Source organism: Bipolaris maydis (genome assembly GCF_028858645.1).
Source record: "Bipolaris maydis strain C4 unplaced genomic scaffold PSV08scaffold_1, whole genome shotgun sequence".
NCBI classification, from domain to species: Eukaryota; Fungi; Ascomycota; class Dothideomycetes; order Pleosporales; family Pleosporaceae; genus Bipolaris; species Bipolaris maydis.
The window spans coordinates 1145703-1167777 of record NW_027093857.1 but is presented as its reverse complement, the minus strand read 5'-3'; the positions used below and the strand labels follow the sequence as shown (position 1 = coordinate 1167777).

The 22075-nt window shown below is 53.1% G+C and overlaps 10 protein-coding genes across 10 annotated transcripts; 6 read left to right on the top strand and 4 right to left on the bottom strand.

Annotated features, from left to right (window-relative positions):
- Position 1: 1 nt before the first annotated feature.
- PSV08DRAFT_375958 (uncharacterized protein) lies at positions 2–1045 on the top strand (the record flags this gene model as incomplete). The annotated part of the gene is made up of 2 exons (XM_014222630.2): positions 2–169; positions 339–1045. The coding sequence occupies 2 exons, from the start codon at positions 2–4 to the stop codon at positions 879–881; spliced, it is 711 nt and encodes a 236-aa protein (XP_014078105.1). The 3' UTR covers positions 882–1045.
- A 524-nt stretch (positions 1046–1569) lies between these two features.
- On the bottom strand, positions 1570–2566 carry PSV08DRAFT_168135 (uncharacterized protein; the record flags this gene model as incomplete). The annotated part of the gene is made up of 2 exons (XM_014222629.1): positions 1570–1643; positions 1711–2566. The coding sequence occupies 2 exons, from the start codon at positions 2564–2566 to the stop codon at positions 1570–1572; spliced, it is 930 nt and encodes a 309-aa protein (XP_014078104.1).
- Positions 2567–3160: 594 nt separating this feature from the next.
- On the top strand, positions 3161–4365 carry PSV08DRAFT_375956 (uncharacterized protein; the record flags this gene model as incomplete). Its single annotated transcript, XM_066093315.1, has 2 exons — positions 3161–3278; positions 3308–4365. 2 exons carry the CDS (start codon positions 3161–3163, stop codon positions 4363–4365), a joined length of 1176 nt encoding a protein of 391 aa, XP_065949939.1.
- Positions 4366–7694: 3329 nt separating this feature from the next.
- On the bottom strand, positions 7695–10269 carry PSV08DRAFT_375949 (uncharacterized protein; the record flags this gene model as incomplete). Its single annotated transcript, XM_014222628.2, has 3 exons — positions 7695–9450; positions 9503–9965; positions 10263–10269. The coding sequence occupies 3 exons, from the start codon at positions 10267–10269 to the stop codon at positions 7695–7697; spliced, it is 2226 nt and encodes a 741-aa protein (XP_014078103.1).
- A 28-nt stretch (positions 10270–10297) lies between these two features.
- Positions 10298–12819, top strand: PSV08DRAFT_1299 (uncharacterized protein; the record flags this gene model as incomplete). Its single annotated transcript, XM_014222627.2, has 4 exons — positions 10298–11558; positions 11609–11892; positions 11950–12077; positions 12135–12819. Coding segments are annotated over 4 exons (2293 nt in total), but the record flags the coding sequence as incomplete, so codon positions are not given.
- Positions 12820–13012: 193 nt separating this feature from the next.
- On the top strand, positions 13013–13427 carry PSV08DRAFT_255011 (uncharacterized protein; the record flags this gene model as incomplete). Its single annotated transcript, XM_066092473.1, has 3 exons — positions 13013–13018; positions 13117–13268; positions 13334–13427. 3 exons carry the CDS (start codon positions 13013–13015, stop codon positions 13425–13427), a joined length of 252 nt encoding a protein of 83 aa, XP_065949938.1.
- Positions 13428–13436: 9 nt separating this feature from the next.
- PSV08DRAFT_375944 (uncharacterized protein) lies at positions 13437–15659 on the bottom strand (the record flags this gene model as incomplete). Its single annotated transcript, XM_014222625.2, has 3 exons — positions 13437–14661; positions 14741–15490; positions 15641–15659. The coding sequence occupies 3 exons, from the start codon at positions 15657–15659 to the stop codon at positions 13712–13714; spliced, it is 1719 nt and encodes a 572-aa protein (XP_014078100.1). The 3' UTR covers positions 13437–13711.
- Positions 15660–18050: 2391 nt separating this feature from the next.
- Positions 18051–19115, top strand: PSV08DRAFT_169628 (RTA1 like protein-domain-containing protein; the record flags this gene model as incomplete). The annotated part of the gene is made up of 2 exons (XM_014222623.1): positions 18051–18317; positions 18393–19115. 2 exons carry the CDS (start codon positions 18051–18053, stop codon positions 19113–19115), a joined length of 990 nt encoding a protein of 329 aa, XP_014078098.1.
- A 583-nt stretch (positions 19116–19698) lies between these two features.
- On the bottom strand, positions 19699–20230 carry PSV08DRAFT_254993 (NADH-ubiquinone oxidoreductase). Its single transcript, XM_014222622.2, has 3 exons — positions 20135–20230; positions 19868–20076; positions 19699–19772 (listed from the first exon to the last, which is right to left on the bottom strand). Exons 2-3 carry the CDS (start codon positions 20061–20063, stop codon positions 19726–19728), a joined length of 243 nt encoding a protein of 80 aa, XP_014078097.1. The 5' UTR covers positions 20064–20076; positions 20135–20230; the 3' UTR covers positions 19699–19725.
- Positions 20231–20373: 143 nt separating this feature from the next.
- On the top strand, positions 20374–22035 carry PSV08DRAFT_192641 (Dolichyl-diphosphooligosaccharide--protein glycosyltransferase subunit WBP1; the record flags this gene model as incomplete). Its single annotated transcript, XM_014222621.2, has 3 exons — positions 20374–20539; positions 20732–21564; positions 21616–22035. The coding sequence occupies exons 1-3, from the start codon at positions 20395–20397 to the stop codon at positions 22033–22035; spliced, it is 1398 nt and encodes a 465-aa protein (XP_014078096.1). The 5' UTR covers positions 20374–20394.
- Positions 22036–22075: the final 40 nt, after the last annotated feature.

The following is a 22075-nucleotide window of genomic DNA, read 5'->3' as shown; positions in this document are numbered from 1 at the left end:
CATGCACTCCAAAATCGCTGCTTTCCTCCTTCCTCTGCTCGCCACCGCGACTCCGGTCAAGCGAGCCGATGGTCCTAACCCCAATGATATCACCATCTCGGATACTACCTACTCTGGCAACGGATGCCCCCAGGGTTCCGTGTCCACCAGCAAATCCGCCGATAAGACTGTAAGCTCCTAAACCCAATCTTTCACTTACATCCCAACATACAAACACACACACACACACACACATACACATACACATTTCCAAACCCCCAACTCCCCTCCCCCCCCTTCTTTTCCTCTTCACCCCCCTCATCTCAAACTAACACGACCCCCTCTTCTCCCCCCAAAAGGTCATCACCTACGGCTTCGACAAATTCCAAGCCTACATCGGCCCCGGCACCGTGCCGTCCGACCGGTCGAAAAACTGCCAACTCCACCTAAACCTGCGGTACCCCGGTGGCTTCCAATACGCGGTTGTCGACGCGACGTACCACGGGTGGGCGCGGCTGGACGACGGGGTGAACGGGACCTTCATCACGACGTACTACTTCAGCGAGGACGCGGGCAAGACGCAAACGACGCGCATGTCTGTGGCTGGCGGCGGCGCCCTGGCCAACGGGCTCGTCTACACCAAGCAAGACACGGTCGAAACCACGGCTACCATTTGGAGCCCCTGCGGCGCAAACGGCATCCTCAATGTTAATAACCGCATTGCCCTCACCAGCAAGGATGCTAATGCCGCGGGCGAGATGAGCAATGATGATGCTACCGTCGCTTTTACCCATCAGTTGCATGTCGCGTGGAGGGAGTGCAAGACGACGAGTGGGGGCGCGGCCACCGGCGATGATTCGATTGGTATTGGAAGCCCAAGTGCTGAGCTTGAATTTGCTTAGATGTGTTGCTGACGTGCTGGGTAGTGCTTTAGGTTACATGATGGAAGAGCGATGTGTGTGTGTGTGTGGGAGGGGGGAAGGTGCAAGGCAGGAGTGTGAAGGGAGGGTGAAGATGAAGGCAGATGTGCTGGACACAGGGGAAGAGTTTAGGGTCTTTGGTCTTTGGTCAAGATTCGATTCTTGGTGTTGTTGTTGTTGTTTACTGGATTTTCAATCTGCTACTATGAATTCATGCTTCTTTACTAGGAAACAAGTTGTGCAACTTTTCTTTTGGTTTCGACTATGCATTTCTTTGACACTAGTTTTACTACTATTTGAATCAAGTTTATTGAGCATGGAAAACGTATTGATGCGTTCATGTTCTTGACACACTAATAACAAACATGAACAACACAAAACGACGTGTAATGCAATGCATGCATGCAAGCCGAGCAAGCATCGTGTTACAAGCGTTGCATCGGATGTGCAGATCCCGTGCAACTTAGGTGCGACCAAGTGGCAACCTCAGTACAACACAACCCCTACAATCATGAAAAAGCGCGTGGCATTGCCACATGAAGCAAAAACGGAGAAAAAAAGGTATGCCAACAGAGCCGTCGGAATGAAAATGTGTCTTCTCAAGCAAAAGATTTATATCCATGTGACTAAAAAAATGCAACAAAGAACATGTAAACCGAAAGTTATGGCGTTACCGTGACCGGCGCCTATCCTGAATCGAGCGTAGGACTTCAAGCCAACCACCATCATCAATGTCGTCACCCCCTGTAGCTTGTGGAGAGAGAATATCAGGAAGCTGAAGAAAATCAATAGGTAGTTACCATGTACTTACCGTTGTGTGAAGCCGCACTTGTGGCTGATCCCCCGCCACTGACAACAATAGGGTTGCTATCAACCACATGTACCGCCAAGCCGTTGCCGGCTGACGTGACTGGTGGATCTGAAGCGGAATTTCGGATGCGGATCAGGGTGATGCGTATGCGGTATGTACCCGCTTGACGGATGATGAGCTCAGGGAAGCGCATGTAGCCCACGCCGTTTGGATCGGCCATATCCATTGAAGCGATGAAGCCATCGGCCTCGTCGTCGCTAAAAGGGTGAACAGTGTCGAAGATTCGGCCTGAGAGCAGGGTATTGAGAGCGGTAGGGTCCGGTGAGTCTGACGAAGTGGAAACAGGAACCAGAGCGGCGACTGCGACAAAGTTGGTCGAGTCTGCAATAGTGTCATCTGCGTCAGCATTGGTGGTTCGTAATCGGACAATAATGGAGCCAGGTATGGTTTGTCCGACTTGGGCGGTGCGGGGCGGTTGCACTACAATGTCCATGGCGTACCGGATTTCGTCAGGTGAAGGGGAAAGTCGACCTGATCTTGAATTTCCAGAAGTGCGCGCACTTCCAGGGTGATGGACTGGGCGATAGGACCTTCCCCCAAGCGCCCTTGGTCTCGCAACGTCAGCCATTGAGGATGCGGTATCGGCCAATTGACGGTCTGATTGTCCGTTGAGCAATTCGGCGATTCGGGCAGATCGTCTGAGTGGCGGCTGGCTGACCGTGTTGTGTGCAGTGGTGTGGCCCGATGAAGTTCGAGACTGCGATGCTGAAGGCGAGTTGGACGTGACTCTCCTGGATGCGGTGGCCCGGGTGGAATTGTGATGTCTACCTCGTCCTCGTCGTGAGGCCCTTGGCATCTGATGAGGGTCGAAGCTGTTTCGCTTAGTAGAGATTCATCGAGGGATTGAGTCAGGCGGGCGTTAGCTCTGCTGTAGTGGGAGAGAGGGTGTTGTCTGGGGGTGGGGGGGGGGGGGGGGGGGGGGGGGGTTGGCCGGGGGCCAGGATGAGAGAACAAGAAGGACAGAAGGAGCAAAACTGAGAGGGCAGTTTCAAGCAGGAAATGACTGGCAAGGAATGTCAATGGAGCGTGACGCCATGGACGAGGTGCTCGGCGATGTTGATAGTAAAGATATAGGAAATGAAGACAAGGCACGAGTCAGCCGGGTCATCCAAGCCGAGTGGTGGAGGGCATAGTGGTGACGCTTTGCCATGACGACAATGTGCTCGTCAAGCGTGAGGGAGTCCAATACTGGGGCCCTTTAATCTCGTGAAGCGGTGGTGTAGAGCGTGAGAAGAGGTGGGATAGCATTATGACGAAGAATATAGGCCGAAGTGGATAGGTGCAGGGGCTCGCTCACACACAGGCCCTGGTTGGGGTCCCACGCGCGGACTGGTTTGGTGGAGAGCAGAGGGCGGTGGGGGCGCGCGGCTGTCGCCCGCGATTCCATGGCATGGCCAGAAAGGGAGCGGGCGTCCATGCGCAAAGGGTGACAGCAGTCAAAAGAGGACAGCCGTGGCAGACGTGCCGGGACGGAACTTGGGGTGGAAATGCAGCAGCGAACGTTGCAGGTAAATTGACGAATGTGATGCGTCACAAGAAACCCGGGCAGCCATGTGGGCGACCGGGATTGTGAGTCGGGGCGGCAGGAACGAGGCAGGAACGAGGCAGGAACGGTGCAGGAGCGAGGCAGGAACGGTGCAGGAGCGAGGCAGGAACGGTGCAGGAGCAAGGCAGGAACGGGGCAGGAGCCGGGCAGGAACGGGGCAGCGAAGCGAAATGAACTGCTCACCTGCTGGCGTGTCGCGCGAGACGACTGTTCCTTCCTGGCGTGTGTCTGGCGCTCTGGGCCTGTTACACAATGCCGCTGCGCTGTTGATGGCGGTGGCAGCGAGTCGTCCCTACTTGCGTATCCGGCCTGGATGCCTGGATGCCTGGATGCCTCGACACCTCGACGCCCTGCCGCCGACAGACGCCTCCCTGTGTCTGTCCTGTGCTGCCCTGCTGCCCTCGTTAGCCCGGTCCATCCATCCTCTCCGCGCCTGGCCGTCCATCTGCCCAGGACCGCGCCTCCCAAGGATCCCATGTGTCCCGGCATACCTGTCCTTGGCCCTCCTTCTCAATCACACCCCAATATCCACTGCATACAAGTCAAAGCAAGTCGAGGATGGCCACTCCGGAATCTGCCCATCCGGCGCTGATGAAGGACGAAGAGAGGGACCGTGTCTCGCCTCAGGCCGACGATTGCCAACTGGCTGTGCTGCCCACGCTGAACATGTACCTTGGCCCATTTTATACACACCACACGCGTCGCCACCATCTCCATTGCTCTTGCCTCTTGCAGTCGCCTGCAGCTGCCTCTCTTGGCTGCCTGCCCTCGTCCTGATTCTGAAAGTGCTGCCGCCTGCCTCCCTTGCCTCCACTACCTCCGCTGCCTCCACTGCCTCCACTGCCTCCATCGCCCCCTGTGCTAGCTGCGCGTCCGTCTCGTGCAGCTACCATCGACATGTCGCTCCTCATCCAGTCCCACACTCTCAGCGTCGACTTCTACAGCCCCCAGCCCGCCATCACCCTGCGGATACCCTACCCGGTTGCCGATCTGGGGTACCACCGCAGACCCAGCTTCATGGGACCGTTGCATGGCCTGCGAGACCATAAATCACCGAGCCGTCGCCATGGATTGAACAGGCCGTACCACACCCCCCCACCACCCTCCCGACCCCGTAGCCAGCAGTGACAGGAACAGAAGCCCATTCGCATCAAAAGTGCACAAATACCTTTGGTCTCCGCGCCTCACTGGCGCCCTGCCAGAGTCACTGCCAATCACGGCCAACCCGCCTTTACCTGCTCCCACCGACCCGTTCCCATCATCCCGCCACCTAACTCACAAGCTAGCAATGGTGCTGTTCGCGAGCCGATCCTAGCTTGACTAACGGCTACGTGCAGCTGCTAAGTACATGGCATTTTTGACTCAATCTCTTAAACCAGCCGGAACAAACTCAGCTCGTGGTATAAACCCCATATGCGATTCTGCAGCAGCCTCCTCTGTACGCCTTTGTGTGTCTTGTTACGCGCGGCCGACTGGCATTAAACTCGACAAATGCTCTTCATGAATGCTGATGAATGCCATGTCTCTTTGGCCAATCAACATGTCGCCAGCTTGTGCAACTTCCGAATAGGCCATCATTGCCGGCCCACCTTCTTGTTCAGTTTGCCACAATCATTGCTCGGGTCTCCTGCATTCAACAAACTATGCAAACTCAATCTAGTATGACGACTTATCAGTGAGGCCATCTAGAAGACATGCACCATGCCATCTTCGAATTTCTGCATATGGCCTGCTCGACAGGAACCCATGTTTACGGGTAGGTGCAGATGGCAAGGATAGCCCTGGCCTGTACTACCCTCATTTCCTTGGACAAGTACTACACGTTCCACGCGGGAAATGGCGGTGATGCTTTTATGAAGGTGGACCGCAACGACCGGGACCAGACGAGTGAGCTCAATTCTTATATGGTCGTTGGATCCAAACCGCGCCGAGGTTCCGAGAGGTTCCGCTCTAGTCAGCCCCTCTTGAGACGCCTGCATCCCTTTTGCTTCGATTTGCCTTTGCTATGACGTGGGCTATGACAGCTACTCCTCAAGTGCCTACAGTGAATCGTAAGTGACGACAAGGTCTCAGTACAATGCACTCCTCCGTGGTTCATGTATTCATGGATTTCAGCACTCTCGTGTCTTGGCCTTTACTCTAGTCATGACTGTCTAGATACATGATCATCTGTTTGACCATGGAATCGGGAGTGAACTCGGTACCTTTCCAGACGGAATCATGGTTTCGGCATGCAAAGGTGTCTGAGGACGTGATTGATCGCAGAAGCTGATCGTTTGTACAACGTTGCACAAGCGGCTTCTCTTTCGCATACAACCAGGACCCTGTAAATCTGCCAGGGTACTGCAACAATCCCCATACCACTAGAGTGGCAAAGATGCCGGCCATCGGTTTTCAGCTGCCCTTGTTTGTATCGTGTTTAGCCGGGTGCTTTCTTATGTACAAATGCAAAACAGGAACAACTGTAAACCGGAAAGGCGCTGATCCCAATTCTGGAATCCTCCAACGTGGGCAAGCTCGAGTTAAATCGTGCCAATGAGCTGTTCAGTTGCACCAGTCTAATCTACAGTCACAGGCAATCATTAGTGCCTTGTGAGGACTATGGGGATACTCCTTGTAGCAACGAGCAACCTCAGATATGGACAATATACACTCGAATCTGGCATCTTCTGGTAACTAGAGCGCTAGATTCACTGCCATGATCTAACGTAGGCTCGGCCTACGTTTCTTCTCAGCGCGTACACCGACCAGCCTTGTTGCCGTTCTGACAAATCATCTCGAACGATACTCCTAATACAAAGCTTCCAATTGGGGATTGGAAGCAATTCTATTTACAGACGGAGCGACCTGACAACCCCATATGGTAATTATGAAATAGGGGCAGACCACGGACGCCGTGAGGCATGCTACGCACGTCAGGGGACGAGTATGACTATTGGGAGGCTTATGAAGGCGTTTGGGTATCACGTTTTGCAAAAGATCGCGCTGTACTACGACCACGCACCCCCATGACCGTGAATGCATAGCGCGATACTGAGTGACATCAGACAGTTAGACGGCTATGAAGCTCTGACTTCTGATTCTATGAAGACCGCTGCCTCCTAAGGACTTGCTTGTAGTAGGTTCGCTGCCGCTTACGCAGAGCACCTCCTGTCAGCTCTGCTACAGTAAGCGCTATATCTTGGATAAGGAATAGGGTGGAAAATCATAAGAACGCAGGTGACTACCTTGTTTGACAGGAACGCGATATGCGTCCCAGAGGTTTCGCTATTCAGGCTTCCAATAACATCAAAATATAACAGTTGTGTGTTAGACATATGCTCCTGCTGAGGATTCAGGTCTACTTGCCCATCTTACGTCGTGGGTAATGACTACTCTTGAATGTAGCGCACTCACAGAGCTCAACCACCGATGCCGAATGCAGCCACATACCTTCCAGTACTGATAAATAGGTGAACCAGAGTGCTACATTTCAGCAGGTAACATCACTTCAAACCACCAGATGCTGACATCGTCCCCGTTTCAAGAAAGCAACTTGGTTGGAGTTGGTTGGAGCCTACCACACCCCTCTATAGAACCTACCCACGAAATGCTTCAACATACATGGGCCACCCGCCAAAAAATTACAGAGAGAAAAAAACACGAACCCCGTCTTCCTAGCAAAGATGGCGCAAAAAGAAACAAGAATAGAACATGATTCGGAAAGAAGCCCAATCAAATCAACATGTACATGGAAAAGATGCCGTCACACTTACAACCCACCAACCCACCCCATTCTTTGCACCTGACACGACGGGCGGGAGGGTGGGGTGGGGTGTGTGTGCCTGTTATGCGATCGGAAGCCCAGCCCAGCTCCCCACATGCTGTGCCGCCGTCGCCGGGCGGGACGAACATGTATTGGATGCTAGTTTGAGACATACGATGATGCTGTTCCGTTGATGCGCACGTCAGAATCTGGAAGTGGTTACCAAAAGAGAGCCGCTCCACACCCTCGATTGCGCGAGACGTGCTGATAAACGATTGTCCTCATGTGAGGGGAACGATGCGGTGGCACCCTTTTTTTTTGTCAATGCAGGGCGTCGAATGCAGTAGAAACCTTGGAGGTGGGGGGAGGCGGTCGATTAGTAGGCCGAGTGGGTTTCACGCGGTTTCAAGCGAGATTGGGGGGGGGGGGGGGGTTAGATGTCGATGAAGAGGCACGTGACGTAGCGTTTCATTCTGTCCATATGAGAGAAAGAGAGAGAGAGGGGGCGTACTAATCTCTCCACGTATGGCGGAAAACCCTGTGTGGCGGCGTACTAGTTTCGCCTTTGCATGTTGTAATTTATGATTAATAAAACTAATTCTAGGACATAGCTCTAAGCTTCTACAGTATATTTCAGATGTAAAGATGTCCAACCACAGGTTGACTAACTGGACCTTTAGAGAAAGAACAATGCCCAACATCGTCGGGGTTATCACTAGCTTTCAAGACCCCCCATTGTACCTCGTGCGTTGAGACTCTGGTCTCGCTTTCAGGATGACATGCCGCACTAATGGCCATGCTGCAACTGCTTGCAAGTGGCATAACACGCTTGTACGGTACAAAGCCCACTGCCAACAATGCGATGAACATGAGCGAACCGAACACGATGACACAGATAATGGCAAGGGGCGAATATCCACAAGTTGTGATGCTCATCAACTCGTCTCTGGGGTCATACGCCTCGTCCTTGAGCCACTGCTGCCCTGCTGCGCTGCGGTTGTCCATGTAGTCGTAGAGGTCGATTGAGACGAGAAAAATACTCTGTGAAACGAGCCAGTGCAGCGTACCGCCCATGATCATCAACGGCACACTAACTCTGTACGGCAACTGTAAAAAGTAGGTGGACCGCTGCTTGCCTTGTGGAGATTGCGATACGCGAAGACCTTTGCGTTTGAGTGCGTAGGAGATCCACTCGTAGCCCAGGAGCATGGCTGTGAAATGGGCGTTGTAAAAGTAGTTCAGGAAAGAAATGATGAGCTGTGGGGTGTTTGCGATTAGAGTGTTCGCAATCAGATTTGTGTTTCCCAGACCGCCGATGATCATGGTGCGTGGGTCCACGGCGCCGAAGCCGAGGCTGGCAAGGCCAGCAGGCGAAACAGATGTAGCTTTCGGTAATTTATGTATGCTGAACCATAGCAGATATAAAGACACTGCTATAGCAGCGGCGTACATCGTAATGGTTATGGTGCGACGGGTCTTACTCATCGCATCCATCCATGATGCCTTCGGCGTCAACCAACGCCTGACACCAGCGCGAAAATGGCCATGCCTGGTATCACGTATGGACAACAAGCACATATCACGAGTGCTTGGGTCTGGATCGTCTAGGAATGATGCCACTGCGTCTCCCATGGTAAGGAGCGGCTGATCGAACGGCTTGAAGACGATGTAAAACATCAGGATAGCTTTTAGGAAGTTGACGACAGTGACAATCACCAAGATGGTGGAGTTGAATCGGACCTTGCAGCGTGACGGTGCTGTTTCGCTCAGGCAAAAAGATACGGGGTATTTCTTGGTGTCTGAAAAATCCGAGCATCCACTCGTCCATATGTGCGGGTTGCTGGCATCTTGGACTGAGTAGCAGCCGTCCCCACCGACTCTCCATGCAGACGTGTTCGACCGAATTTCTGATATCCGGTCTGTGCAATGGTCGTTGTTTTCTTTAGGAGGTAGGCCTGAGCATATCCATCGATAAGCATCTGCAGACTGTTCTGGATTCTTTGCGTAGATGGACGCGAATGCGACAGCATCGTAAACATAGGAATCGTTGATGAAGGTGTTCTCGTGCTGAGGTGGCATGTCCTCGTCGCGAGCAACCAAAAGTACATTCCGTCTGAATGACTGAATCGCGGTAGCGTACTCATCGATGCATTCAGCAGGCTCGAGCCTGGCCAGGGAGCCGTTTTGCGCGCGAGACCACAGACTATGCAAGATTTCTGGAAATTCGCCATTGGGATATCCTTTGAAGATAGAATCGTTTGTCAAGTTCGTGTAGAGGTTGGGCTGCGTCGCACAATTGATACACTCGGCACTGTTTACGAAAGATTCGCTTACTGAGAAGGCAAAATAGCTATTGGATGATATCGACGCATAGACGGCTGAGTTGTAGCTGTTTAGTATCAGTGCCAGTGAAAGTTGCTTCAATCGATGCAAAAACGTACAGTAAGTGGAGAGGAAGTGACGTGATTGCGAGAAGCAGCCAAAGGATCAGATCTTGCCGCTTGATGTGCTTCAGGTTGCGCATGCTTGAGATGCCAATATCAAGCCATTCACTCTGCATGTGTGCCTTGTCCACTGCAGATCTAGTCGGCGCAGACAGGCACTGCATACAGTAGTTGCTTGCCGTGAACAGGATCGTGCTCAGAATGTTGATCAGCACGTGCACAGCAGAGTTGAGTACCTTTACACGGCCACAATCTCCTTCATACAAGTTTCCCATGTTTGTGTGCCAAGTGGCCAAGCTCCAGATGGTGAAGGCCAGATTGATGGAGAAGACGGAGGAAGCGCAGATTGCAAAAACGAAAACACTAGTCTTCCATACTTGGAGGCGCAATCCGTACGTCCAGCGGGAGCCATGTTTAGTGGAACGGTCTTTGGAGGCACCCAAAGTCGTTGACGTAACGCCTCGCATGATTTAAGTTGGTGTGAATTGAGTGTTGGTGGAATGGGCAGGCCACATGGCGGCTAAGTACTACATCAAGCCACCAAGGAGGATGCGCAGCGTAGCGACACCGTTCAGGCAACCATGCCATGTTTATCTTGGATTGGTTCGTGCTCATCCCAAAATAATATATGTACACTACCAAGGCCAGCGTACAGGGATGGTGCTTCGCCCGCTTCTCGCCTTAATCCGGACTAGCCGCCTTGTAGTTGCCCCTCCAAAATTTTAGTACTAGCGCGTTCTGACTGCGCAACTGTCGCGGGCCATTGACGCATCGCAGCTACCCCACATTTGGGATGCAGCAAAGCCTTGCGAATATTTGTCGCGCCAGACTTTTGAATTTTTCTACCACTCATTTAAAGAGACCGCCGCTGACTTGCTCGTCTCCTTTGACTCAGAGATTCTTGCCACACGCCAGCCCTAGGCTTAGTCCCCCGCGTGTCTCTAGCCTGCACACACTCTCATCTCAGCCACTACAACTGCGTGGGCAATCTGTACCAAAGCCACATCCAAGACCCAGTCCATACGATTGCGACCGCACGCGAGCAGTAGTAACCCTCCAGTCGCTTCGGCAATACTCCCAGATTGGCTTGACTTCCTTTGAGCCTTTACGAACTCTCCACGCGTCGGCGCGCTCAACATACACCATGGATGAACTCACAACCACCCTTTCCAAGCTCGGCCTTGAGAAGGTACCGCAAGAGCCCAACACATATCCCGCCCTCAACCCTTTCGATATATACAGGAGTCACATCACCGAGTTGCTCTCCTCCGTCTCCGGCGTAGACAAGAAAATAATATACCCTACATTGGCATGGACAGCCAAGCCTGAGCATGGCGATCTGCAATTGGCCGTCCCCGCGCTCCGCCAGAAGAAGAAGGACATGAAGGCATTCGCACAGGAGCTTGCAGACGCCTTCCCAGAGTCGCCGCTGGTCAAGAAGCCAATCGTCACCAACACATCGATTGGCTTCTTCTTCAAGCCCGAAACCCTCACTTCGCTTGTTCTGCCTATGATTCTCAAGTCCAAGGAGAGCTACGGATTCAACAAGAACCTCGGTCTCAAGGACCCCTCCGATCCTTCTTCTGGCCCCAAGAAGATGATTGTCGAGTTCAGTTCGCCCAACATTGCGAAGCCATTCCACGCTGGTCACCTGCGAAGCACAATCATTGGTGGATTCCTCGCCAATTTGTACGAGGGCGCTGGATGGGATGTTGTTCGCATGAACTACCTCGGAGACTGGGGAAAGCAATACGGTGTCTTGGCTATTGGCTTTGATCTTTACGGAAACGAGGAGGAGCTTGTTAAGAACCCTATTGGCCACCTGTACGACATTTACGTCAAGGTCAGCAATGTACAACACAACGAGGCCGAGCAGGTCAAGGCTCTCAAGGCTGAGGTTGCGAAGCTGAAGGAGGAGGGCAAGGATGCATCAGAGCAGGAGAAGCAGATCAAGAAGATTGAGGAGGAGGGTATCGACGAGCAGGCTAGGAAGTACTTCAAGGGCATGGTAGATGGCGAACCCAAGGCTCTTGGCATCTGGAAGCGATTCAGGGTGAGTGATCTTGCTACAGTCGATGTTGTACCATATACTGACTTGTACAGGACCTTTCCATCGAGAAGTACAAGCAGACCTATGCCCGGTTGAACATTCACTATGACGATTACAGTGGAGAATCACAAGTCAAAGATGAGAGCATGGAGCTTGCTGCCAAGACCATGTGGGAGAAGAAGGTCTGCGAGGACTCAGAAGGTGCAGTCATTGTAGACCTCACACCACATTCCAAGAAGCTAGGCAAGGCGGTCGTCAAGAAGAAGGATGGCACCTCGCTATACCTGACGCGTGACATTGGCGCGGCCATTGAGCGTGACGAGAAGTACCACTTCGAGTATGTGCTATGACTTCTTTCAATGAACAAAGGAAAAGATGCTAATGTTTGTCACAGCAAAATGATCTACGTTGTTGCATCGCAACAAGACCTCCACTTGGCCCAGCTGTTCAAGATCGAGGAGCTTATGGGCAGGAAAGACATCTCTGACAGGTGTCAACACATCAACTTCGGCATGGTTTTGGGTTCGTCCTCGCCCTCTCGCTTTAACTACCAACTCAATACTAACAGAGTCACTACAGGCATGTCAACCCGAAAAGGCACCGCCAAATTCCTCGACGACATCCTCCGTGACGTAGGCGAGAAGATGCACGAAGTCATGCGCACCAACGAGACCAAATACGCCCAAGTCAAGGACCCCGAGCAAACAGCCGACACACTCGGCATCTCCGCCGTCATGGTCCAAGACATGAAGGGCAAGCGCATCAACAACTATACCTTCGACATGGACCGCATGACCTCCTTTGAAGGCGACACAGGTCCCTACCTGCAATACGCCCACGCCCGCCTCTGCTCCATCTACCGCAAAGCAGTCGAATCCGATCCTTCGCTCGCAGACCTTGATCTCGCCACCGCGGCCGACCTGAGTCTGCTCCAGGAAGACAAGGCCGTCGAGCTCGTCCGTCAGCTAGCCAGCTGGCCCGATACCTTCCTCAACACGCTCAAGACACAGGAGCCCACAACCGTGCTTACCTACTTGTTCAAGATGGCGCATGCGCTGAGCAGCAGCTACGACCATCTGCAGGTTGTAGGCTCAGAGAGGAACGTGCTGATTGCTAGGCTGGCGCTGTACGTTGCGGCCAGGCAGGTCCTGTACAATGGTATGAGGGTTTTGGGTCTGAGTCCTGTGGAGAGGATGTAGAGTGGAGCGGTATGATAGCATGGTATTCTCGAATGATGATGATGATGTAGAAGATGTAACGAATAAGACTTGTTTCCTTCCTTGCGTACATGTTTGTTGTTGTTGTTTTCGAGCTTTCATTCTAGGAGAGGAGTTGAATACAAAAGTTTACATATTAGCTTGAGACAAAAGCTATCATCAATACAAGGACACGAGACGCATAAGTGGTTTTCACAAATCTTATTTCTATCTACTGACTGCTCTCTGAGTACATGCTGCATGCGTGTATGCATACTAATGACGCTATTAGAGCCTCCTGGTGCAAGCCAACACAGCACGCGAGTCCCATCAAGCGGCCGAGAGCAAAACAAAGATGCAAGTAGCCGAAGACTTTAGTCGAAGCTTCAAAAAGGGCCACACATGTTGCTCTAATCCTTCCTTCTTTCTACAATGCCTACGAGACTAGCCAAAGCTATTGTACAGTCCGTCTCCCGTCTCGCGGCTCCAGTTTTTGTGTGGGTGTGTTTGTTTTAGAGTGGGGTTGTATGGTATGTTGTGGTATGATATGTGGTGTTATGACATGTCATGTATCGTATGTAGGGTTCCGAATGGGTGGTTTGGGGGAATCGGTCGTAATCGTATGATGCAGAGTCGGAAACGACTGAGTGTGCAGGGGCTCCCGGGGAAATGCTAGAAACAGTGCTAGAACGCTAGAAAAAAAACACAAAAGGGAAGACAACGTGCCGACACGATGGGGTCGTCCGAGTAAAGGCCGATGGTGGTCTTGAAGTGGGAATTGATAGGAGTGGATGAGGCCGCGTGTGGTCAGCCTCGCCTCACCTCAAAGATTGTCTTCAGCCCACGCTTTGATATTCGACCCACTGCTGCGACAACCCCAACCATGAAGGCAACGCGAAAAGACAGAAACGCAAGACATAATGCAAGAACGCAGACGGCCCACCCCATCTCGTCCACTTGTTAGGCGCCATTGGTCACAGGCGGCCCCCCTGCATGGGGGTCTCCGGGAGGCAATCCGGGCACCTTTTGCGCAGGCGGATGGGTAGGGTGCGAGTGATGAGGACAGCCGTGGGGACAGGTCGCAACGGGTTCGTCATAGTCATCGTCGTAATACTCGTCCTGTGCGTCGAGGGAACCTTCATCGTCGCGTCGGTCGTAAGCACCTGGAGGAGGGTTCTGGTTGTGCTGAGCATTATTGGCATTGTTCTGTGCCTTCTTGCTTGCCTTCTTGCCCTTGCGTCCCTTCATCCTAGCCTTCTCCAACAGACGACGCTTTTCCGCCAAACGTTTACGTTCCTTCCTATCCTTGATTTCATACTGCCGAATCAGGGCCATGGGAGGATGGCCGAAAATGTCTTCATATTCACAGAACTCGCAAATCCACGGCTGACTAGGTGGGTTGTGGAAGTTGGCGTACTCTTGCTGAATGCGGCGTTTGCGGGCAGCATACTCATACAGCTTCGAAGCGCTGCGTCGAGGCTTTCGCGGCGGTGGAGCTTGTTGTGGCGGCGGGGGACCCGTAGAGCGACGTGCAGTGCCATTGGGCGGGGGAGGGGGAGGATATGTACCTGACTCATTCATGTTCGGACTCGTCTGGGTGCCCTGTGTAGACACCATTGGAGCGTCGGAGCGGACAGGAGGGCGGGCGCGAACGGCCTGGGGGTGAGCTTGGGATGCGGCCGTGCTTGGGTAGGCACTTGGAGGTTGAGAGTATTGGCCGTTTTCCTGGCCTGGCCAGACCATTTTGTTTGCTGAGTCAGACCCACAAGTGAAGGTGAATTGGGTTTTGTTTGCACTGCTCTTGGCGGCCTCCTGCTGCAATAGGCTCACGTTCTCGTTGCCATGGGGTGGCGGGGTTGCTGCAGCGTTCGCAATGGCTGTTGAAATGATGCCGCTTTGCTCCGGAGGACCTAGAAAACAAATAGTCAGTGCACGGACTCTTTTTTTCAAAAAAGGGAAGATGAGTGAGTTCCCGAGGTGGCACCGTACGTTTGCTGTTCGCTTTGGCGTTGGCGAGGGTGCTGGACGTGGCCAAGACACGTCTGTCTGACCGACCCGAGCCAGAGCGTCCAAAACGCCCTCTGCCTGCACCGGAGATGCCTGTTCCAGAAGCCATATTATGTTGGGGTGTAGATGGCGCGGAGCCATAGTAGCGCGCGGCGCCATCTCCCTCCCCATCGTCGACTGGCCCTGCATCTTGAACGTGTGCTACGGCTGTGGCAGCCAGATCCGCCGAAAGACTCGGGTGGTGTGCACCATTGCTACCCATGTTTGGAATCTTGCGCTTCTTCTTGTTATTGGTGTTCTCAAACGACTCATAACCGTCCACTGAAGATGTTGGCGAACCTGGCTTGCGATGGCCACCCGCGATACCGGCTGCAGGCTTTCCAGATGCGTGTCTGCTGTACTGGTAGCTTGGAGATGCAGGCATGGGTCCGTTGCGTTCGTCCTCTTCATCGTCACTCTCTACCTCGGAGTGAGTGTGTCCACAGTGACAGGCGTGGTGGTCGTTGGTCCCAGTCCTGTGAGGACGCACTCGCTCATCCGCCATGTATGGGAAGTTGAAGAGCGGGCCGGTGGGAGGTGGATTGTGCGGGTACACGATTGTTTCGGCCTGCTCAGGCGACAAGCGGGCGCGGAGAGAGCGGCTGGGCAGAGGGCGAATGGGCCGGTCGGGGTACATGGAAGACGAGGTGTCAGGCGAAGAGCGCAGCGGCGATGAGCGGTTCCAGTCGTAGCCTGCGGAGCGAACAAGTCGTGTCAGATATGCGAGCGAGCGAACAAAAGGTAGGCGTATGCAAAAGATACAAGTACAGGTGGTGTAGTGCGACAGGGAAATGGGCGGAGAGCTTGGTGGGTAGCCCGTGAGGCCCTACAGCCAGTACTTACCCGCAGTCGCCGCTGCCATGCTGGCGATGCTTGCTCGTATGCCCAATCACCGAGACGGTGTGGCGGGTGTCGTGTCGTGCCTGAGAAAAAGTCCAGCTATGTCCAAAACTGCCTTCGTCCGTGTCTGGCGTGCCCAGGTCAGCACTCGATCGGAGATGAATGTCCCGGCGTATGCGCAGATGGTCGCAGCAGGCTCTCTTGACTGGGAATCGTGGCAAGAGGCGGTGTTGGCGTGTGGGGAGCTGTTGACGCACCTTTTTCGAGGGGTGGTTTGTGTGAGGGACAGTACTGGTGGCTAGTCAGCGGAGAGCCCCTCTATTATTTCCGATGGCATGGCGACTGACAGGATGGTAGTGCTAGCAGGGGGCGTGGGACAAGGCCAACGTCCAAGAGACTGGAAGGACCCGGGACAGGCTCCTGGGTGGTCGGGACGAGTGACAGCGGCGATGGAGGCGTCAATGCCGAAGACGTGGTATTGGGTTGGCGGGCGCCAAGGCTGGCCAGTTGAGGCACTTTGGGCGCTGTGGTGTGGCCTTGGAGCTCGCCAAAGCAGGGACAGTACTAGCGTCTACGATGGAGTGCTGGCCTAGCAGGCCGAAGATGGGCAATGTCGAGAGGGCAGAAATACGGAGCGGATTCGAAGATGGTGAAGACGACAGGGCCACGCTCCGGCGGGCCATGTCGACGTCGGCTTGCATACCATCTCGCAACGACCGTGCTGGTGGCGCTAGAGCCCGCAGTGGATTGGTAATTGCTCCTGGGCCCGTCCAGCAAATGACAACCCCCCATGCTGCTCGCCCTCTACTACATGTCCATGTGCAGATACTCGTACATGTCTTTACCGCCTCATCCTCCTCCTATGCCTGGCCTCTCGACGTGCTCAGCTGTCCAGCCTGCCGCGAGCTCCGCGTCCACTCGACGCAGTCATCTTCGTCTTGACACATGGCGACCGAATACTTAGTCGCCCTGCCCACCGTCGGAGCTGGGACCAGCCACCCAGGTTGCGGCCTGAAGGGTGCCCACGGCCCTCGAGCTATGTCTCTCGGTCCATGTCCTGTGTGTACTTTCTTGATGGAGCGCATCAAACCCTGCCTCGCCTCTGCAAAGAGTCGGTTCTCCAGTGCAGACGTGGTTCCCTCGTCTGGGGACTGGCATGTCACTGCTGACTGTCATGTGCGTGATGATCGGCTCTGTCTCGTCCGGCATCCCGCTTGTACCTGCATTGCTGGCGGCTGGGGACCCCACAGGTACATCCCAAAAGCATGGTTATCCCCCCTTACTCGTATGCCGAACAAAGCTCGCCAGGCACAGCGCTTAGCCACACACTACGGTGAAAGCCTGTGTCTGTGGACGGCCAGCACCTGGCGGCTCGGGCGGGCGTTATGCACGGGGATAAGCCTTGCGTATCGATTACCGGCCGGCCGCCTACGTCATCAACAGACTTCATGCCTAACTTCATACTCAGCCAACAAGCAGCCGGGCATCCACTCGATGCTTCCACCCACACAGCAATATATCCTAACTTCTATCCACGATTGCCTGCGAACAATACCGTCAGCATTCAGCTGGCGATTAATGCACAGACACCCTTGTTGCTCTGTAAGCACCATTACAGACTATCTTTGGTCGCAATATCAGAGTACGACGAAGCTCACAAACACCTGCGTCTATGCTGCTGGGCTTTCTGCTGAGGTCTACTCCAAGCACTGGTGTAAAGACGAAAGAATCTCTTCCGTTTCCACTCATCTATATGAAGGTGAAGATTATTGCACAGCCATGTGTACAAAATACTACGCTATTCTCTAAACAACAAGAACAACAACAAGCGCGCAAGTCTCGTGACTCTAAATATGCGTAGCTGCAAGACGCCATGCTGCGCCAATGGATGAGGTAAATCTAGTCGCGCCCCAGACCCGAAGCACATGTGCACCGACAAATCAAATCATAGTAATCCTCATCCGTCCAGAGGAGATAAGCACCTTTGGGTCAAAGTACCAGAGTAACGTCCCCCACGTGATCGCTTCATCCCTCGCTTTCATCTTCACAGTGCCGAGCGACCTCTCACCAATATGCCTGTTTTCACTGGGAGAATACTTCTCCTCGCGTCTCTTCATGTATGTATCTCATCTTGCAGTCCATGTGCGCATCTCCGACTGAACAATGATACCCTTCGTTTTACTCCCACTTATGTGAAATTCCATCTCATTCCAAACCCCGCTCTATGTTTCGCTCGCATTGCACTCTCTGGCTCAACAGGGACTCAACAATCCATGATTCGGGTCACCGTCACCCTTAGTTACTTTCCCACCTTCCTAATATAATCTCATTCGATACACACAGCCTACAAATTCCTCTGCCTTGACCTCACTTCTAATCCCAGGACGACTGCGAATCAGCAACGCTGCCCACCATGCCTTTGATAGGATATGACGGTACTCTCTGCTACCATCCTTCCGACAACTGCCCAATACATGAGGCTTTCTGGATGTACGAGCCCTCTCTCATCATCAACGGAGCTTTCCTTGTGCTCTTCAGTATATCCTTCATCACCTTCGCTGTCCAAGGCACTGCAGATGCAAAATGGCTTGGCTTCAGTCTTGCCATGGCCGTTGGTTGCGCGCTCGAAGTCGCTGGCTACGCGGGACGCATACTAGCCCAGCAAGACATGTTTGCAGAGGTATGTATTGACCATAGACGACCAACTGTCTTCTCCAAGCTCATCAACAAGACACTGATGACTGACAACACTCAGACCCCTTTCCTCATCCAAATCATCTGCCTAACCATCGGTCCCGCCTTCCTTGCTGCCGGCATCTATCTTTGCCTCTCGCGCATTGTCACCACTATCGGCCCCGAATATTCCCGCATCAAGCCACTCTCTTATCCAAAGATTTTCATCCCCTGCGACATCATCTCCCTCGTGCTTCAGGCTGTTGGGGGAGGCATGGCCAGTGTTGCTATACACAACGATGAGAGTACCAAGAAGGGCGACAACGTCATGATTACCGGTCTAGCTTTCCAGGTTGCAACAATGTTTGTCTTCATACTGATAGCTGTCGACTTCGCCTTGCGAACATTCCGCAACCGTAAACTGCTTCCACGAACTGCTCAAAATGGGCGCGAAGTACGGCCCCTGGTATCACGGCCATTCAAGGCTTTCATCATTGCCTTGGCCTTATCCACCCTTTGCATCTTCATAAGATGCGTGTTCCGGGTTGCCGAGCTGTGTCAGGGCTGGAGAGGTGAGCTAGCCACGACCCAAAAGTACTTCATTGGTCTGGAAGGCACAGTCATTGTTGGATCCGTCTTACTTCTGAACCTCTGCCATCCAGGTTACTGCTTCAACGCCGCCAAAGATGCTAGGGTTGTGCAACCCACCAGGAAGATTTGTTTTTTGAACAGGAGGTCTATTGTAAATCAGGGTGGGGTTGGCGGTGCTGAGCTAACACAAGTCACTACTACACCGTCAAAGTAAGGGGGTAGAACGGGCATTAGACGTTTAGTCTAAGAAACAGCCTTGGGAATAGTTACGGTGAAAAACAGGGAATCATCTCATGGTGCTTTCTGCACTAACATCAAGTCAAGATCACGTTTCCTTCCTGGAAGTTGGATTTACTCATTTCATTTGTTCTTTCTAGTTCTCCTGGTTCCACAATCGTCTTGCTAAATCAATGATGATTTCTACGTGTACTTGGCACATAGCGTAATGGATAGGCGTTGTCGATGGCATTCATCTTCGACAGTCCTAGGTAGCTTTAATTGGGTTGGCGTTGGTGCGGGTATTACTGGGCACAAACAATACCGCTTCTACAATGAGATATTGAACTTTACCGAAGCTCTGGAGTATTTCGTCTGTGCACATATCATGATTTGAAAACAAAAAAAAGCTTGCCGGACATCATGTATGCTTTTGCGTGGGTATGCTGACGGAAAGAAAAAGTGATTTATACAGTATGCTGCCGCATCTACGACCCAAATACCATGCTTCTGCGTCCTACAATTGCTCACACGCCCTCTTTTGAAGCCTTGTGCGAGCGCCTAATGGAACTATCTTGGCTTTCCACTCCTATCTCTTCTAACAATCCCTACTCATCATCGAATCCCGCTGGCCTTGGCCGTGGTCCCTTTGGTACTGCAATAAATCAGCGTGCCACTCTCGCATCAAAAAAAGGTAAAGAAAACCGTCTTTTCCTCTGTGTCTGCTCTTCCTCCTTTGTTGTCACGTACCTGGGTATGTCAAGGGAATCCTCTGAATGGGCTCTTCGCCCATGTATCTCCGAATCGGAGGGACGGTAACCAGCATTATGGGACCAGCAAGGCCGATGACGATCGAGTAAAAGTAAGCCGGCTTGTTGTACGCAGCCCATTTCATGTACCGCAGCGGCTGGCGGAAGAAGAGCGGGGAGGGAGGGACGCCGGACATGTTCGCTGAGATGCTGCGTATGTGTGAGCCCAGGCGAGGTTTTGGAGCGTAGCAGCGATGCGCGCGCGTACCAACTTTACTATCGTGAAGCGAGAAAATCGAGGCGCAATTCGCAAAGGGGCCCAATGCCTTAATCTGGCGTCGCAATTGCAAGTCGACTATGTCGTGAGGTTAGCTGCTGGGTAAGCTCGTCGCTCCTCCGCGCTCCTCCAATCGGCGCGCAGCGATTTTCCGGGGCCGATAGGGCTTGGCAAATGCATACGTATCTCCCATGGCAGCTCTCTACGCGGCCGCGCATTTCGTCAGGTTCAAACTTGCACACAACCACAAGATGAGGTGGTTACTTTCTTTTACCCTCGCCTTTGTCTGGTCGCTGGTGGCCCAGGCCAAGAGTTTTACTGGCAGCCGGTTGCTGGTTGTGCTCGAAGACCAGGCCGAGCGGGAGAAGTACAGCGTGTTTCTCGAGGACTTGACATGTAAGTTGATTCATTCTGTCAATTGCAGCTTGGCAGGCCATGTGCATTTATCCCAGAACTTGAGAATTGGATTGGTTCACGCCTTGTTGTCGAATTGCAAAGTGGTTGAACTTGCAACTTGGCCTCATGCCACTCACGAATGCTCACTCGAACAACATTGTCGCATGTAACGACGCTGACACAAACATACAGCCCGAGGATTCACTACAACCGTCGGGTCACCAAAGGATACCACTCTCGCATTACTCAAGCACGGCGAACGAGCATACGACCATGTTCTCCTCCTGCCGGGCAAGTCGAAAGGCCTCGGCCCTGCCCTCACTGCGAACAACTTCCTCGAATTCATGAAGAACAATGGAAACGTCCTTGTTGCCCTCTCAAGCGAATACCCTACTCCCACGGCCGTTCAGGCAATGCTACTCGAAGTCGACATCAGCGTACCTAACGACAAGGGCGCATTGGTTGTTGACCACTTCAATTACGATTCGCTATCGGCAGATGAGGCGCACGATGTTCTTCTTCTTCCATTCCCAGGTGCTCTCAGGCCCGATGTCAAGAACTACTTTGCTGGCGAGGGATACATTGCGGTTCCGCGCGCCGTCGGTCAGGCTCTTGGAAACGAGTCTCCTCTCACTTCGCCCATTCTTCGTGCCCCCAGTACTGCATACAGCTACAACCCCAAGGATGAAGCTGAGAGTTCCGAAGATCCCTTCGCGGTGGGTGGTCAGCTGAACTTGGTATCTGCCATGCAGGCAAACAACGCGGCGCGCCTGGTTGTTGTTGGTTCTGCTGAAATGCTCCAAAACAAGTGGTTCGCTGAGAAGGCGAAGCTGGGCGACAACTCCATCACCACGGGAAACCGTGAGTTCGCTCAGAAGGTGTCAGCCTGGGCTTTCAAGGAGACTGGTGTACTCAAGGTTGGAAAGCTCCTACACTACCAGGATGAGGGTGCCAGCAAGAAACTGAACACCAGCACTGCCATTCCAGAGAGCAATCCCAGCATCTACCGCATCAAGACGGATGTCGTGAGTGACTTGTATGTCTATTTCTATGGTGTAATGCTAACTGGATAACAGCACTTCCAAGTCGAAATCTCGGAGTACAACATGGACCACCTTGAACCTTTTGTCCCTGCTTCAAATGACAACGTTCAGCTTGAGTTCAGCATGCTCTCGCCTTTCCACCGTCTTAATCTGTCTCCAATTGCGAAGACCGAGAATGCCACCATCTTCGGCACGGGATTCAAGACACCTGACCAGCACGGTATCTTCAACTTCCGTGTCAACTACCGTCGCCCATTCGTCACCAACATCGACGAGAAGAGGCAGGTCACCGTCAGGCACTTTGCTCACGACGAGTACCCAAGGAGTTATGAGATTAGCGGTGCTTGGGTTTGGATTGGAGGTATCTGGGTCACCGTTCTCGGATGGCTCGCATTCGTAGCCGTCTGGCTGTACAGCGCACCTACTGAGAAGAGCACCAAAAAGACGCAGTAGATGGATTTTGATTGGTTGTGGGGGGGGGGGGGGGGGGGGG

Coding starts and splice junctions, on each gene's coding strand:
- PSV08DRAFT_254993 (XM_014222622.2), bottom strand. CDS start 20,063: ATGTCCGGCGTCCCTCCCTCCCCGCTCTTCTTCCGCCAGCCGCTGCGG. Junction 19,773..19,867: donor GATTCCCTTGACATACCCAG/GTACGTGACAAC, acceptor GATTTATTGCAG/TACCAAAGGGACCACGGCCA.